The following is an 18,355-nucleotide window of genomic DNA, read 5'->3' as shown; positions in this document are numbered from 1 at the left end:
GGGACAGATTTCTGTGGGCTAAAGAAAGAGTACCAGACAAACTGTGACATGGTGCAACAATGAGTGGTGGGCATAGTGAAAGGTTTTGTTTTTGTGACACACATTTCACACCTTCCTATACCAGCTTCCTTTGGGGCTCTCAAAATTAAGTTGCATGAAGTAAAGCTTCAAAGGAAGTTGGTTCCAGAGGACTTCCCTAGACTTGTAATCACAGGTGAGAACAGGGAGCAGGTAGCTATACAATGCTCAGCATGTGCCACTGACTGCAGGTCCACTTGATAGATTTCTGAATTGTGAAGTATCTTCATTCAGAGCCACCAACTCAACATGTCTTATTAGTACTATGCCCAGGTGTCAGACCCCCCCGTCCCCCCGCCCAGTCCCCCCCTGACCATAACAGAGGCAAGATTTACACAGAACCACCATAGGTAATGATCAGTGGTAAGCACATTTTTTACACATTCCATCCACTTCGAAACTGAATAATACATGATGGGCAAGTTTACCATCTTAAAATTAGATTATGCCATAATTATAATAAACACCATTTATTTTTTCTTACAGATCTGCTGTGGCAAAGTACTTACAGTGTATCAGAGTTGGGTATTAGCAGCTCACATGGCATTCCTCCAGCATAGACCCTGTGATATAACAAGAAATGGCGTTACGATCTTAAAGAATGTTAATTAAAACAAAAGAATTATATAAAGTAAGGTCATCAAAGTAAATATAGATCACATTTTAATAATAATACATTATATAAACAATAATTTTATTGGGTGACTCAGTGCTATTCTTATCTGTGCTTAGCTTGTGCTGACATCAGAAGTTGGTTTAGGGGTAACTTTGTTTTGGTATATCACCAAATCTGTGTTTACATCAGAGTCCTAATCAGACTGTTTCTGTTGAAGCACATACGATCAAATGGCACAATGATCATTTCAAAGAAGAATTGTAACTTTCAAAAGAAGGAATTCCAGCAGAAAATCCAACAAAATTCAACCAAATCAATCTGTTTAATTATTGAAAGTTTTAAAGTTTTGCACCATGTGATAATATAGACACATTTTATAGAATTAGCTAACTAATAAACAACTATTCACAAAATGAAATGATCTGTTTTCATTTGCATGGGATGGGGTATGATCTCTCATTAGGGCTTCACTGGTATTAGAGACTACAGTGGTAAGATCTCCTCCTTTACTAAACACTTCATTGTAATATATGCCCATCGCTTGGTGACACAAGAAGATCAGCTGAGAAGTTAAGCACTGTATCTGTCAATTCAGAGATAAGGGCAAGATGTCTCCACTTAGGTCCCAACAGCTGGAAATGCTGATTTGAAACAAAAATCTGCTTCCTTCCACCCATAAATCACTTTGAATGGAGATGCTCTTTTAGGCCCCATTCCCCCTTTTTTAATGCAGATCTGTCTGCAAAAACTGTCAGGCTAGACGCTCTTTTGTATGCTTTTAGATGCTGAACATGATCCACCTTTACGTGCATTTACACACATATGCTTGTCGGTGCATCTGTCCTTTGTCTATTGAAACAATCCATTGACGTAACCAGTGAGATTACATGTGTTTGGAAGCTAAAAATGTTTCCCGGATGCACCTGACTTCTATTTTTCCTAAGCGCAGCTAAACTGACTGTATCTCAACGCAAAGTGTGAATGGATTCATTGGAAAACATTAGATGCATTTATATGCGTTTAGAAAACCATTAAAAAGGTATATAAAAGCACCTAATCGCACCCTAGTGTGAATGGGGCCTTAACCTTCAGTTGCTGTTAATCTTCAACTCCCATAGCCCTCTACAGTAGCATTAATAGAGGAAGCTTTATGAATTGTGGCTTAAGAATAAAAAGTCATGATCCTTACCTTAGCACCCTGACATTTTTCCCATTGGAGCTTAAAGCAGTATTACTGCCATAGACATCAGTGTAGATTTTACCTACAATAGTGATCATTGAACCTGCAGGAGAAAAGAAAATATTCTGTCATGTAGTAAAATCAGTCACAAACTAGAGCATTTGTCATAAACATTTTCCAATTGTGTATAGCTGGCAAAAGATATACTTTACCCAACAGCACATGACATATTTTTGGACTGTACTTTTCTAATATTATGCAGACATCCCAACTCTCCCGGACGCTCCGGGAGTCTCCCACTATAAGATAGCAGCTCCCTGATGCCCGCGAGATAAACATTTTATCCCGGAAAGGTTTACTCTGCTCTATCTGGCAGAGTAAACCTTTCCGGGATAGCTGGTGGTTCTACTCCCCCTGCTATCTGTTTTTTTTTATTCGTTTTTTTCGACAGCGGCCGCTGGCCCATCAGAGTAAAAAAAAACCCCAAAAAACATATAGCATGGGAATGCACAGCCAGGCAACTATAGGCTCTTTCACTTTGCAATTTTACTTTTTTACCCGCCCACTGCTGCTGTCAATCAGCAGAGGTCAATCTGAAGTTCTCCTTCAGGTCCTCCTCTGCTGATTGACAGCAGCAGTGGGTGGGTGCAATAACCAGCCTTCTATTGGCTACTGCAAACTAAATAAAACGAATAGAAGCCTAGCTATAAATTTCCATGCTATCTGTTGTTGGTTTTTTTTAAATTCCGATGGCGGCCGCTGTCAAAAAGAAAGGGCACCTCCCTGAAATAAGGTTTTGTAGGTTGGGATGTCTGTGATGGGATGTCTTATGAGGTCCTGGAGTACTGAGGGCACTACTGTGTGACTGCACAGAAATATATCCAGGTAGCTATAGCTTCTGGAAAGTAATTATTAACAATTCTATGATATCTCTATAAAATAAATAATTGTGTCAGTGATATGACTGCATGTACACCTCATCCACATGGCACTGAAGAGAAGCAAATCATAGAGGTGAGCCCTGAATTTATGTGGATGTAAGAAAATTCTGGAGGATTTGACAATACCCATCAATCCTGGTAATGTATCTGCCCATCTATGACTGACCTTAAAGGAAGTCAGAATTAAAAATAGGAGGTGCAATTTCTGACTTGTTTTAAAGGTTCCCGGACTGTTATCCTTATCCTTCCACCATTATTTTGTGAAACTCATACCTGGAACTAGCATGTACATATCAGGTGTTGGGACAGTTATTATACACATGTTTCTTCTAGTACGGTGCCTTTTTAAACTAGTTATGCAAGGATGACAGCCCAGGAACCTGAACCTTCAAAGACAGCATGGCAGCTTCCATATTGCATTGCTGACATATTGCATTTTAGTTATTGATCTAGTATGGCAGAGGTCTTTGTAGTGGGACTGCAGCAGAACCAGGGGTCTTAGTGCAAGATTACCGCTTATCTCTCTGAATGCAACAGAGATTTATATTGTCAGCTGATAAAAATAAAATGTAATTTGAATATTGTAATACATACCTGGGCTTCCAGATACAGGTGATATGCTGCTTATAACAGGGGTATAGTACATATGAGGCTGAAAATAAGGAAGATTGAACCTATTAAGAGTTGCTCTTAGAAATACAAATACATCTCAATACATAGCATTACTCTGGAAAGATAATTACAATATATATTTGAATTCTCAGCTCACATGGTAAAAAGTCTGCAAAAGCAAAAAGTTTCAATGTAGTTAGGTCTACAACCCCTACTTGAGAGGATACACCACACTACAGCCTACAGGCAGTGACCAGAGAAGGGCCAACGTTTCGCACCAGTTAGCCTGTGCCTCATAAAACACCATTCTCATTACCATTCTCATATGTTTAAACAATATCAGGAGTCACTGCAGGAATTTTAAATGTACAGCCTTAAGACCATGTCCAGACTAGATTTGGAGCAGTTCTAGTGCCTTCCGGTGTAGGTTTTTTTTTGTTAGCTTAAAATGGGCTTTCAGGTGCAGTCAAGTGCGTTTGCATGCATTTTTTAAGCGTTTACATGCGTTCCAGAACAGAAAAAATAGTACATGCTGCATTTTTTTGCCCGCACCGGAACGGACTGCACTGGTGTGAACAAAGTCCAAAAATACCATAGGAATACACTGAGATGCATTTCAGGTACGGACAAAAACCGTTCTGGTCTGGACATGGTGTGAACAAACCCTGAGGAAAGAAGGGAAAGAGAAGACATGAAACCATGAAATACATTAAGGGTCGGTAACACCTATTCCAGTGCGTTCCAGCACGATTAGCTTCTGGAATGCACTGGATTGCATCCTGGCTGGCTCTCTGCATTCTGGGGCGGGAGGGGGTGTCAAGTGTCAAGTCAATGGCACAACAGCCAGCCCCCCGCCCTTTCACACCCACAGTGTGATTGCCTGCACCGCAACAATGCCTGCGTTCCGGTCCAGTGCGATCACAAAAAATAGTGCTTGTGCCCAGAACGCAGGGAGCCGGCCAGGATGCGATCCAGTGTGTTCCAGCCGCTAATCATTCTGGAACGCACTAGAATAGGTGTGAACCGGCCCTTAAGCAGAAGTCTGTGCTAATCAAATATTTTCTAAATAGAAGAGTCACGTGCATTTTTACATGTATCTTGGTATCCTTTGTGTATGCATGCATGAAACAACTCTTGTACGTTACCTCTGTTCAGGAGTTTCCTGTACTAATATTTGTGCCGATTGTAGGGGGGGGGGGCTGCTTCGCTTACCTCATTCACTGCTGCTCTCTTTTCTTGTATAGGGCGACTGGTCTTGTATCCGCCTATAGTGTTCTGCAGGCAGCCTGTAGTAAGTGGACCTAATAGATCCCTCCCAGAGCTCTGCTCTCTGCACAGGCTATGTGCAGCACAGATACGATGTTATCACTATTTTTACAAAGTAATAGCTACATTTTTAAAGGTATCTGGTACACACATTTATAACCCTCGTGGCTATTAAGGAATATATTTCAATGAGACATTTTGTGCCCGCACTACAGCAAGTGTGTGTATCTTCAGTATAAAGCTAAGCTCAAGGACAAGGGGGAATGATCTCTCAAATTAGCAGGAAAAAAAGTTCAAACTAACCTTAGAAAATATTATTTTATGGAAAGAGGGAGAATGAACAAACAGGATTGTTCAAAGAACAACATTGTTTATTGCCAGCAATAATAAATGGGGGTTCACCTCATCAAAAGGTTGCTGGATGAGCAGAATCACCCACCTATTTCGTATCTAAGGAAGAAGATCACTGCACATTCAGCCTGTTATCAAAATGAAACCTGGCTCCACTGGGCAACTCTTCCTCTTGTAAAGGGAAAAGCCTCCTATGTATCCATGACCTCAATATGCATGCCATTCAAAGAGAGGAACTTTTAGTGGCCAATATTAAATAGACTTGGAGCAAATTATTTGTTGTCCTTGGTGCTTCGTATAGCTCTTGGGGACACATTTTGCAGGAGCTTTTCTCCAGCCATTACGATAGGTCTCCTTCTCCACATTGAATTTTCTATTGATATGGTATTAAGTTGCAGAAAATACTGCAGGAGAAGCCAGACTCAATGACAAGGAGGAAAGATCCACTGAAGTACCCAACAGATATAAAAAGCAGGGTTCATAATGGGAGAGCCACAACAGGATACTCACGTATTTAAACTTGTGATGGTGATCTGCACATCTGCACTGAACTGCACTGAACTGCACGGTTCTACTAATTCAGCACAAACTGAAGCTTAAAATGCTAAAGATGGGTTTAGATAAAGATAATAATAGCAAAGTCAACAAAGGATGGAGATAAAAACGACCAGGCTTTTTATGCTGCACGAATGACTTTACAAAGGTCACTGTAAAAGTGCAGACAGTCTTGTGTCTCTAACTTGTTTGACAATAAACAGGTAAAGGAAATTTCAAACTGCTTTTTGGTTGGGACATCACTATGATATGTCAGTTTTGAATGTCTAGAATACAATACACGCAAAAGCAAAGGTTGCTTCTCATTAAATTTCCAGCCCAACCAGTCTGCATTCCCCTTTAATGGTATTTTCATTTAATGGTATTGAGCTGGGCATTACCAAGTCCAGTCTTTTTAACTGGGTAAATATTGATCAGACAGGTATAAATGTTTTGCCCACACATTATTTTTTATGCCCTGTGATATGCAGCTCCAGGAGCTGTCTATTTTTGCCACCTTGCTCCTCCCCCATCCACTTTCCATTAAGTTTAGAGGACTGTTGGCTGACAGATATACTTCCAAGAGGCCAGATCAGGCCTGCAAAGTGCTTGAGTGCCTATGACATCCATAAGGATTGCCATGCATAGTGCAAGAAATGCAAGCAAAGTAACAGATTTATCCCCCACTAACAACAATTAGATAGATGATGCCATCAAGTGGTTTGAAAGTTTATGAAAGCCAATTTATAAATCCTCCACTCAGCCATACCCTGGGCAAATGGCATTTGTAATGCATTCTCACCACTACATGGAGTTGAGGAGCATATTTCCTTTACTTCTCAGCTCCATCTAGAAGCTGGAATGCTGTGGGAATGTTTTTTCCCTAGTGTATCGTTAGCTCCCTAGTGTCTGAAACACTCTTTATTTCATGAAGGAACTGTCTAGCACATGGGCAAAACTAGGGGGTTATTAATTATAGAGCCGAAGGATTCAGCCGTAGCTTGGACTGATCTTTCGGCTCGCTTCGGCCGCATCTGCCCTTCAGTTTAGATAATAATTTTGCAACTTTTTTTTTACTTCTTTTCTATTCTGCTCGGTCCCTCGGAGGTATTCGGCTATACACTCACTGCCATTCGACACCTATGAGAATAGGGGCGGACATCAGCGAGTGAGTAGCCGGAGCTTCGACTCAGCTGATCCAGATGTTGGATCGGCTGAGTCAAACTCCTTCTGCACTTTGGCTCGGCCGAAGGCAGCCGATGTACGGCTGATTTTAGTCGATGTACGGCTGAAATCAGCCATACAAGGCTGAAGTGAATAGCCGAACAGCGTTCGGCTCACTTCACTTCGGCTGGGTTATTTACTCGGCTGTCTTCGGCAGCTTTGTGAATAACCCCATAAGACTGAGCAAATCAATCACACATTTCTATGCTGAACTAGTTATAGAGATAGAATAGTTCAAATAGGAGTGGATGGATCTTCCACAGCTTTAGTTCTTGGTAGGTGGTTTGCCTCACTGTAGCTTCCATAAATTACTATGGATTGACAGCTCACTGTTAATCATGTTACTATGACTTCCTTCACATATCACCTCAGCTCCAATGCCTGGACCTCATGTTGCCTCACAGACAGAATCACATTCTGTAACTGCCTGTCTGGATGATTTTCAGTACACCAGATTCCAACCATTGCCAAAGATCAGGAAGAAATGCGTATTTTGCTGTGGAGATGGCAATGGCAACCAGAACAATTAGAGAGGCAGGATGAAGGTGAGAACGTGGCAATGGCAGTACATTCAACATGTGTGACCCATTGTAAATGCATGAGAACAGGAGAATGGGCTTAAAGTAAGGGTTAGGAGCTGATCGTGACTCGGGTACCAATATAATGTATCACCAGAATTGTCATTAGTGTTCAGCAGTACCTCTACCATGGCATTCAATTGTAGACATAATACCTTATTTGAGCTTCCTTCTGTTTTTATTCTATCTTACAATACTTTCCACTGTCTAGGACCATGACGGTAGAAAATCCAATAGTGACAGACTTATGAATACAGTTATGCTTCCTCTTATTATCAGCATGAAAAGTGCACCAATGAATACAAGCAGACTGAAAATTGAGAAGGATGAAGGTGATTCTTCTCTCATCTATATGTCTTATGCTCTCAATCATGACCACTTCCCTCACAATGATTGCAGGAGGACAAGCACTGTTACATGAACCAGTTTTGGGAAATCACAAAGCCTAGGTAACATTGTTGTCCACATACCTGGAACATACACCACCAGTACTGGAAGTAACCATAGCAAATGTTTGCTGTGTCTACAGGTACTCCGTCTACACTCACTCTCACGCTGTAGCTATCTGCTGGCATAGGCCTGTATGGGAGAAAGTAAAGCTTTTTATTATATAATAACAAAATTGTGCCTGTTCATGGAACAGGAAAAATACAGAAGTGCATGTCTTTAATATGCATATTTCACATTTTTATCAACAATTTTTGGTTCTGGTAAATGTTCAATTAAATAAAAACCTATTCTAAATGCAATGGTAATATTCATGGAAATACAATAAATATTTGGAGGATCCTCTCCATTTATCCTCTCTACATATTTTTTTAAAAAGAAAGAAAACAGCCTTGGTCCTACAAAGTTATGATTACATTCAGTTTGTGTAAGCAATTGTATACCGAGTTTCCACACCCAGTATAAGTGAACAGAACAGTGCCTGCTCTCTAAGAAGAGTCTTCATTGAGGGAGAGAGCTCAGAGTAGACTTTACCTGTATAGTGTTGCTTACCAGTAGTCTACAGATGAAGAAAGTACATCTAAATGCTCCTGTCTGAGCCAAATCCTTCTCCATTTGTGTCTCAAATGTTTCCCCTGCCAGATACTACAGCTCACAGTGGGAGGGTGTCAGTAATGCAGACAGTGCTGTCAATCCAGAAAGCAGTGGGCAAGACTAGGTGTGGCAAGGTGCTGATTGACAAACTACAGTATTTGTGAATCAGCAGTGACAATGCTGATACAACATCTTCTCATCCTACTGTGGTACAAGCAGGCACAGCCTACATGAGGGTGACTCAGGAGCAGTGCAGCATCGTTGCTACACCATCAAAGGAATCTGCATAAGGTGAACATTACTGGATGAATTAACAGGTGTTTTTCCCAGGACAGGACACAAACTGCATTAGTTGTAAAATTTTAGGATTATAACTCATAATGCTATTGTGAAACTGACAGAGAGATCCTTTTACCCTAAATGTGAGCTGGTGAGAGTGAAAATCTCTATATACTTTTAATATTAGCCAATAAATGGTATCACTTAAATTTCCAAGCTTCTGCTTTTTAACAGTCGATGTTTGTGCTTAACACATACTGCAGCTTAATGTCAGTTACCACTTAAAAGTTATTTCCAACAAAGATTACCCTGACTATTCCTCCTTCCCTCTAAACCCCTCCATGTGTGCCTTTCAGGTATCTACTAGTACCTGTAGCTGCTGTTAGAAATATCTTTTATATTGCCACCTGCTGGTGAAATCTGGTATTATACAATACACACAGCAGTGTTCTCTGTTGCCTACAGAAAGAGCTTCTCCCTGGTTTTTTTGTTGTTTTTTTTTGAAACAATGTAACTCTTTCCAGATAGTTAGATACCACTATTATCCAGGTATTTTAGAGTTTTTACCCAAGTAAGAGGTGAGGATAAATCATACAATGTGCACAAATGTTTGTGTGACAAGTGTCTATGATGGGACTTCGCTTCTCCTCCCAATGGGGAGATTTCCTTTCATTTCCTGATGTATCTTCAGGACAAGAAGTGAAGGAAAACTTTCCAACAGGAGACAGACAGTAAAAAATAACCTTATAGGGCTTTTAATTCTTCTCTACTCTATTTAGATTATCTGTGTTTTGTATGCACAAGGGCTTTTCATTCTTCTCTAATCTAACAGGCTAGCTGTGTTTTGTATGCCCAGGTCTATTGTTTGTAGAGTGGATTGGGGAGAAAATACCTGGTGTAGCAGGTTATTTGTGTTGCGTGACTGGCATCTTTCTCCACATCACATGGGATTGAACGGGTGGAGGAGACAAGCTGGACACTGTTCCCCAGTTGGTCATTCCCATCTCCGTAATTGAACTGGTTGGCTTCTGCAAAACCTGGAGAATGAGGATAATACACATGTGAGATTGGATTACTCAAATGTACCTGTCACACATTAAGAGTGGAAGTGGATATTTTCTGAGATGAATCAATACCGAGTCTGGCAATACATTTGAAAATAAAGACATAAATGCAGCTTGAAATATTCTGAGGTGTGGTACTTGGTAATTTTAGGTGATACTCCCTGGGTATTGTCTTTACGCTATTGGATTGTTAGCTGTCAGAATCTCTTCACCTGTGTCTCAACCATGTAGAAGCAGATAAGCAGAACCCTCATGCAAATGTACCCCCTGCTCTAACATTCAAATTATTTTACAAACTAAATATGTGTTTTACTTTGATGCTTTTCAGTCAAAATTCTTGCTGGGAAATACAAAATACTTTAACATAGCTTTGTCACTAGGAATATATCAATGAAGGGTTTATAAAGAACACCCGGCACCACAGTGTGACTGTACAGCCTAAAGCTGCCCACACACCTTACAATTTATCTGCAGATTTTCTGTGGTCAGATGGAAAAGGTGCAACAGATTCCTCCATCTACACTTAAATGTGTGGATACAGTAATCTCCACCTGGGCCAATCTGTTGCACTTTTTCCATCTGACCACAGAAAATCTGTAGATAAATTGTAAGGTGTGTGGGCACCTTTAGACATTCCTGGTTTTGAAGAGGAAGGTTTTTCACTTTCCATTGGTATCAAATAATTAAAGTGGCACTAAACTCAGGAGTTATATCTTAAAAATGCCTTTAAGTACCATAACTAGTAATAAAAATGTATCTTATTTGTGTATCACACGGCTGCAGATCCTTAAATCATCTCTGAATTGGTACTGACACTGTCTTTCCTTCTTGAGGGTGGCTACTTTTGTTCCCCCTGGACCCTGTGTGTGTTGCAATGTGGCCACTGTTCCAAGCTTGCCCTCGTGATGGACTACTAAATCTGAGATTGTACCCCATCATGGGAGTGAGCTTGGACTGTTGGCCACCTTAAAACACACACAGGGAACATGAGGAAGTAAAGTAGTGACATTCCAGAAGGAAGGACAGTGTCAGCATGAGTTCAGAGATGATTTGAGGATCTACATCTGAGTGATACATAAATAAAGATACATTTTTGTTAATAGTTAAGGTACTTGAATGCATTTTTAAGGTTTAAGTCCTGAGTTTTGTGTCACGTTAAGGTTTTTGTGTGCGTTTCTTTGGCCTTAATGCAAATAAATGCGCATTACATTCCCACAAGGGAATGCAGAAATGTGACTCCACCCTAAAATATTTTGAAAACATTGATACCACCCGTCTAACCCCACTGCACTTGGGATTGACCAATAAGTGCTATTGCAGGGAATGCGAAAAAAACAAATATTTTGGTTGGGATCTCTCTCTTTTTTTTTAACCTATTGCTCGCACTTGCTATTTAAAAGGTCATCTTGGATGGTGCTATTATCTGTGTCAGTACATTCTACTCATCTCTAACAAATAATGGCTTTTCATTTGGTAAGGGAGTACAGTGAGGGATCTTTATATCTATATCACTTCACGCAGATTAGTTTATACTATCAAATTTCAGAGTATTATAGCCAGTCACCACTGACGTATGTAGCTGTCTACTTCAAAACTTTCCTGTATTGTGAAATAGCCATGGGATTTCTAGAATGATGGGAATTTACACTTTGATATCTATCCTTTTGACCTGCTCATACAGGTTCTATCAGTTGCAGTCTTCTGTAATGGGCGTGTAAAGAACATTTCCTGAGAACTAAGTGATGATCCACGCTTATCAGTGAATGCATATTGAGCCTAATAAGACATCTGTCAGCCTACGCAGAAGCTTATACATAGTTTGTTCCATAACCGTATCTGGCCTCCTCATTGTCTTACAGTTGTCTAGTTTGATGAGAACTACTTCTGCAAAATATACCGATCCATTCTTTTAGAGTGACACTATTATAGGAAAATTAGAAATATATAATGCAGTATTTATAAAGGTCATAGAACAGTGTGAAGAAAAATCTAGACTCATTAGCATCAAACACATCTAAGCAAGTAATAACAGACGATGAAATCATAACTTTTTATATTTAATCCCGCCCTTTGTTACCTTGGAACAAATGCTTACTTCAAGGCTGCAGTAATAGAAATACATAAAATGTAAAGGTTACAAAACCTTATCCGCAGGATGCCTATTTTTTTATATTTTTGCACGTTCTGAGGAAACAGGTGACTTTGAGTTAAATGTTCATTCTATAGACAAGACATAGAGTATTTTACCAGCATGCTGTGGATCTTAGTCCAAAATGCTTTTATTGACAGTCTATAGACTAGAGATGCACAGATACCGATAATAGTACCGGTGCCGAGTATTTGGGCGAGTACTTGTACTCGGCCAAATGCTCCGATGCCTAGCCTGATACCTGAGTTTCCGGTATCACTTGGTGATGAGGGAGGATAGAGCCGGCTTCCCGGCCAATCAGGAAGCCGGGCAACGAGTCATTACATGGTGTCCGGCTTTCTGATTGGCTAGAAAGCCAACGACATGCTTCCTCATCACTTGGTGACGAGGGAACATGGAGACGGCTTCCCTGCTAATCGGGAAGCCGCGCGGCGAGTCATTACATGCTGCCTGGCTTCCTTAATGGGACAGCTGGTATCGGTATTTGGTATCGGCGAGTACAGAGAAAAAAAAATATTGGTACTCATACTCGATACCGAAAAACCGGTATCAGTGCATCCCTACTATAGACAAATCACCAGAAAAGTTGGGATTTTCCATCTGACCCATGTCGTTAGGAACAATCTCTTTGCATTTGTGTGTTTCCATCTTGAGATAATTAAGTGAGTGTATGTGCAATACACATGTGCATATTCTGTACCTGGAACCATCAAATCAATGTAATCTGATGTTATCTGACACTATCACCAAAAAGTATATTATGAGATTTTCTCAGCAGATGAGATCATCAGTCATCGGTCTTTATGGAAAGAATATTCATTAGAAAGAATTTGTGAAAATGTGGAGAACACTGGCCTATGTCTATAGCTAGTCCTAAAGCACACCTGTCATTTTGCTTTTGCAATACTTGGTGCCTGAGTGGTCACTTGCCAGACCTAAGCACTGTCACTTTGGGGTAGAAGAAGGTCATAAGCCCTGTGTAAGCTCTAACACAAACTGAAACAGAGCATACACAAGGCTTTTAACTGCAGGCTTCGGCAGCTGGAAGGGGTGGAAGGAAGGTAAGGGAACCAAAAACCAACATAGGGTGGACTGTCAAAAGTCTTGCCTGAAGGGCAAAAAAAAAGCTTTAAGATAACATGTTACAATCTGATTGCACAAGCATCCTACTAACAACAGCAGTGCAAGGGCCTGTCTGACTGAATGCTAATTGAATACATTGTTTACGCAGGTCGCTACACTACAGAATTATTGGTAAATCTAAAGGATAAAGTGAAGCTTTGACTAAGGCTACTTAGGCTTAAACACGTAAGCAACTTTTAACTTTGTGAGCAGCACAAATCTACAATAAAGCAAAATTTGAAGGTACTGCTGTGTGCCGGCATTCATATAATGTTTATGTACATTGACCTCACAAAGAGGGCTTTTGCTGTGCACCACACTGGTATAGTGCAGGGTGATATTGGAGTTTGAATGGTCTACTCCTGGTCCAGAGGTAGTAGAATGAAACATGTTTCAAACTGAAACGTGTGTGATCAGCTTTAGACTTAAAGCTCATCAAAAGCAATGCTATCTCATCACTTTGCATCTGTACTAATGGTTTAATCATGGACGTAATACAGTACTTGCCAGTTATGTAAAAGATCTTTTGTACAAACATAAAGAACTTTTCATAAACTGTAACAATCTTATCTACCAAAAAAGATTTTTGATTCTCACTGCCACTGCCATATTGTGTTAAAGCAATACTTCCAGATACAGGCACACATGTATACAGGTCACAGAATATAGTCAACACGTTCCAGATGAAGATCTTGTTCACTTGTGATAGATCTTAGATATATCTTAATTATGTCTTAAAACTTAAATATAATAATTCTTGGATGACAGAATGTTCAACTTGAAATCTCCAGCATGCAACAAGTCTTATGAGTGCACCTGGGTGTGAGGGTTCCAGAACCTGAAGATGCCCACATATCTAAAGCTTTGTCCAGTCACCTTGTGGAGGCCTGGAGGTTATTAGAGTTTGTTGCACATCTTTTTTTAGAATGACAGGTTTGCTTTAATCTACCTTACCAATATGTAATATCATACTTGTACACTCATATGTGATGTTAGTTCAAGATTTGATAGTGACTCATAAACAGCAAGGTGGGATGAGTAGATTTGCCTTGATTTGCTTTGCAGAACTCTTAGGCGAGCATGTGCTGGGATTCTCCACCCACTGTGATGTAATAGCTTTAATAACGATGAGCCAAACTTCTTGATAAGATGTTGCTCTAAAAGGAAATATCATAAGATGTTGCTCTAAAAGGAAATATCATTGTTTCTCATTGGACATATTACATTATGGGGTATGGAATCCTGGGGCAGGGGGACATGCAATTTCAATGAACAGCACACATGTAGACTGATAAGGGGTCAATAGGGAACCCCTTTTTGCATTGGAAAGAGTGGTACAAGTCAACAATCTGCTTTTTTAATTTGTCCTTATTCAATACTGCAATCTGAAGTCAGATAAGCATAGATCAGTTCTTGCTAAAAACGGGCTATTGCCCTGTGCCAAATGCTTTTTGCCTACACCCACCATTTCCCTTGATGGTAATTCTTGTTGCTCCATTCAGACTGCCATAATATGGCATGATCTGAGAGACCATCAGTTGTCCATCTGGAAAGGAAAACAAAGGAAACATGTTTAGACTGCTCAAATGATGATATAATCTTACAATAGCATGGGAGCAGGTTAGACTTGTTTTTTGACATGGCAAAAAAGGAAAAAAAACAGTCTAGGACTGACCAAGACTTGATATGGCAGCTAAGAGATGCGGTCATGGAGCATGGCATTCCCACCATCAAATTACATGGAGGTATGCCTGTGTTTATCAAACATTGTCAAAGGTGTAAAGATTCTGCGTTTCATATATGTGAAATGTCTCACAGACACTGGGTGTCATGCAGGAGCAGAATAAACACAATGGTGACCATTCACGTTATTTTTACCTCAGTACATTTCACTTGTAAATCTGAAATTTGCTAGAAAAAACACAGCTAAGATTTCTTTATCACTACAGGATGCAGCTCTTCACTACAAATGTTCTTTAACTCTTCCCTACTGATTTCTTTTTTATGGTAGTGTATTTGTGGGAGAGGAAGTAGAGGAGTGATGGGATACTTGTGATGTGGAATGGACCCCATTGTGGGAACTTCACCCACCGTTGTGCAAAAAACTAAACCACGGTAGAAAAGACAGCTTCCTCATGCTGTCCCCTGGTCAATTAGTTGGCAAAAATCAGCACCGACATAAGTAGAAGGGAGCAATATGATTAAATGCAGAGACTATTAAGGGTGCCCCTTTAACAGTGGTTTAACTATTACTTCATAGTGGAACTGATTTTTTTTACTGAAGGCAGACCTGTGTTTAAAACAAAAATCCCCTTCCAGGGCAGGGAAAAAAAATTATTATTATTAATAATAATAGTAATAACAACAATAATAATAATAATAATGTTATTAGATTTTTCTCTATTGCTTGAAAAATATGTATGATAATAAAAAAAAACAGCACTTGACATTTTTTTCATAATAAAACATTACACAATGCCATAAAAAAAATATTTCAACAAACTTACGTGTATAGTGGATGGTGATGAGGAGAACCGATATAGCCAAATGCATGGTTCCGCCACTCAGTACCCACCACCAGCCGTGGGCTGGAAAAAAAAAAAATACTATCAAATATTGGCAAAATGTCAAGTTTAAAACACACATTTTAACTCATACATCTACATTCTATGTACAGAAATGATTTTCACTTACATGTACTCCACTCATGTGTGTAATAAGAATGCAACTAACCTTGCGTGTATGTTGCAAACACTGTTCCAGTAAATAAACCTGCCCTTTACTTCAGCATCTGCACCAGGATATAATTTACAGAGATCCCATCTGACTACAGCAGAGATAATTGCTGGGTTTATCATCCATAATCTGCCTGTTTAAAGGCTGGAACATCCTTCAATGGTCTCTATTTAGCATGACTGGACATTGATGAGAAAATACAGTTGGAAAAATAAGAAAAAATCCACCTGTCACACGTGTTGCAAGGAAATTGTTGTATCAATACATTGTCACATTCAAGATGACAAATTAAGTTAAAAAAAAGGGAATTCTCTGTTTGTATATGTAAGCAGAGCTTTTCTAAGGAGCCTATTTTTTAAAAGAAACCTTTCAACAGGAAATATTATCAATAAAGCAAAGGCCAACCTTTCAATGTTTTTTGGAGCTCCCCGGGTGTCCTGATAGTTAAATGTTGATTATGGGAAATGTAAAGTCGAGGACCGACCTGCCCGCTTCCACACCTCACTACTACTTCTTAATCATGGGCATGGGCATGTTCTATAGAAATAGTTCAGTATGAGTGGCAGGGAGGTCAGCCCAGTGATCTGATTCTAGAAATCAGCATTTGCATGTCTGGGTTGCCTGGGTTTTGGTGATACTGAGGTGCTGGAGAACACAATAAATGAACAAGCCCTCAAGCCATAACTGTACTTTTGGTACAGTCATCTTATAAGCCACCCCCCAGCATCCTCCTAAAAGTCTCAAGCTAGGTTCACACCTGCACTACAGCGCACAACACGCAGGAAGCGCGTCCTGGGTGTCATGTGGTCCTGCACAATGCAAGCAGCGATTGCTGCTCGGCCCCATTGGGGTGACATCCGCGTGGCAATCACAGAAAAAAGGTACAAGTACCTTTCTTTTGCGACACGCGACGCACGGCTGTTTTAGCCGCGATTGTGTTCAGAAGCACGACGAGAAACCACGCGATCCGCCCGGCGCGACTAGGGTGCCATTAGAAAAAAATGGCACCCACGGCGCAATCGGTTCACACCTTTGCAACTCCTGACCGCCCTGTAATCCGCGCGAAATCGTGCACGATTGCCGCACGGTGAGGTGTTGCTTAGGGGTGAACCTAGCCTCATACTAACCTCCCCTGACACCTCTGAAATCTTCCCTGTGTGGCTTACTGGGAGCTGTACAGCCACTGCTAAAAATCTGTCCCGGTGATCACTGTCACCGAGACAGAAAGTGATGTCTGGTAAAACCATTGTCAGTAGAACAGGACGTGAGGGTAAATCTCCCCAAAGGCAACACGGATAGCAGAAGACCTGACATGGGTTCTAATTCTCCCTTACCCATTAAAAACTAAAAAATTAACTTTTTGCTCTAATACACTTAAAACTTTTAGCATAGAAAAGGAATACTTTAAGCAGGGATGCTAACTAAATTTCTAAATATACAGGTGACTGTTAAAGTACTAACAAATCTTTATATCAAATCTATTTTTTTAAATGCAGAACAAGCCAGATCAAACATTACTTTCATTTAACTGATATATAAACAACTTCTTCCAGATACAATATAGTTTCCCTTCAAAGTTGAACTCCATCCAACACAATTTTTTAGTTTTAGATAAACTAGGGAAGGGATGTAACCTCTGTTGGGTCTTTATTGCTGTCTACGGCCCACTTAGAGAAATTTCCCCTCTCCTCCTGTCCCTAGAACACAACAAGAATTAAGGGGATCGCCTCCACAGGGACCCAAGCAACAACAAAAACTTGGCAGCAGTTCCAACTCTTCCCGGCTGCTGATAACAGTGATTGTATTGCTGTGTATCTGTTGGCGACATGTTTCTAAACTCCTGTCCTGGAGACACAACAGAAAGTGAAGAGAAATCTCCCCAAAGGCACACAGACATCAGTAAATTGGCAAAGGTAAATTGGCAAATTGGCAAAATCCCTGCTCACTCTACTTCAATATCTGAAACACATTTGAGACACAGGCTATCCCCGCACTGCAAGGGTTAACTGCTCATTTTTGGTCTAGGGGACCGAATAAAGAAGAAATACTCACCTGATCCTCGGTCCTGCAACAGAGACCGCTCATCTCTCTCCCACTCTCCTCAGGCTGTGGTATGTCCCTCGGCGTCCTCATGTTCAATACACCGTTTTAGATGTGATCACTCTCAGGACCAGTGGCATCACAAGGGGGGTGCAGCCCGCACCCGGGTGACACCATTGGAGGGGTGACTGACAGTCATTTTGGTGTCACCCCCTCTGAAAAGTCTAACAGTTGTTCGAGAGAGGAGGGGACCCGGCGACATACCTTATCCCGCCGGGTGACGTCCCCTCCAAGATGGCCACCGGCAGGTAACAGCGGCACCGCGCGTGACGTCACTGTGGGGTCTCACCCGGTACCCGCACCGGGTGTCACCCTGCCTCGGGACACCTCTGCTCAGGACCCTAGACTGCCAGGACCCAGAGAAGAAAAAGCTGCGGGGACCGAGTCCAAGACTAGGATTGGGGTGGGGGGAGTATTTCTTCTTCACTCAGTCCTCAAGACAAAAATGAGCAGTTAACCATTGCAGTGCTGGGTTAGCCCCACT

General features: G+C 40.8%; 1 protein-coding gene across 1 annotated transcript in view; it reads right to left on the bottom strand.

The window, feature by feature from the left end:
• The window catches only part of PKHD1L1 (polycystic kidney and hepatic disease 1 (autosomal recessive)-like 1), a 129,406-nt gene extending 111,502 nt beyond the window's left edge, over positions 1 to 17,904 (bottom strand). Inside the window, exons 1-9 of the mRNA XM_018570706.1 lie at positions 17,824 to 17,904; positions 17,529 to 17,616; positions 15,543 to 15,623; positions 14,501 to 14,581; positions 9,593 to 9,737; positions 7,851 to 7,959; positions 3,410 to 3,467; positions 1,884 to 1,977; positions 588 to 641 (exon numbers count right to left, since the gene is read on the bottom strand). Of these exons, the coding sequence (XP_018426208.1) occupies positions 588 to 641; positions 1,884 to 1,977; positions 3,410 to 3,467; positions 7,851 to 7,959; positions 9,593 to 9,737; positions 14,501 to 14,581; positions 15,543 to 15,623; positions 17,529 to 17,616; positions 17,824 to 17,904 (791 nt within the window). The remainder of the gene's footprint in view (positions 1 to 587; positions 642 to 1,883; positions 1,978 to 3,409; positions 3,468 to 7,850; positions 7,960 to 9,592; positions 9,738 to 14,500; positions 14,582 to 15,542; positions 15,624 to 17,528; positions 17,617 to 17,823) is intronic.
• Positions 17,905 to 18,355: the final 451 nt, after the last annotated feature.

The sequence above is a fragment of the Nanorana parkeri genome, unplaced genomic scaffold (assembly GCF_000935625.1).
Source record: "Nanorana parkeri isolate BGI_ZX_2015 unplaced genomic scaffold, ASM93562v1 scaffold39, whole genome shotgun sequence".
Lineage (NCBI taxonomy): Eukaryota > Metazoa > Chordata > Amphibia > Anura > Dicroglossidae > Nanorana > Nanorana parkeri.
Note: the sequence above shows the minus strand (reverse complement) of the source record. Positions and strands in the feature narration are given on the sequence as shown.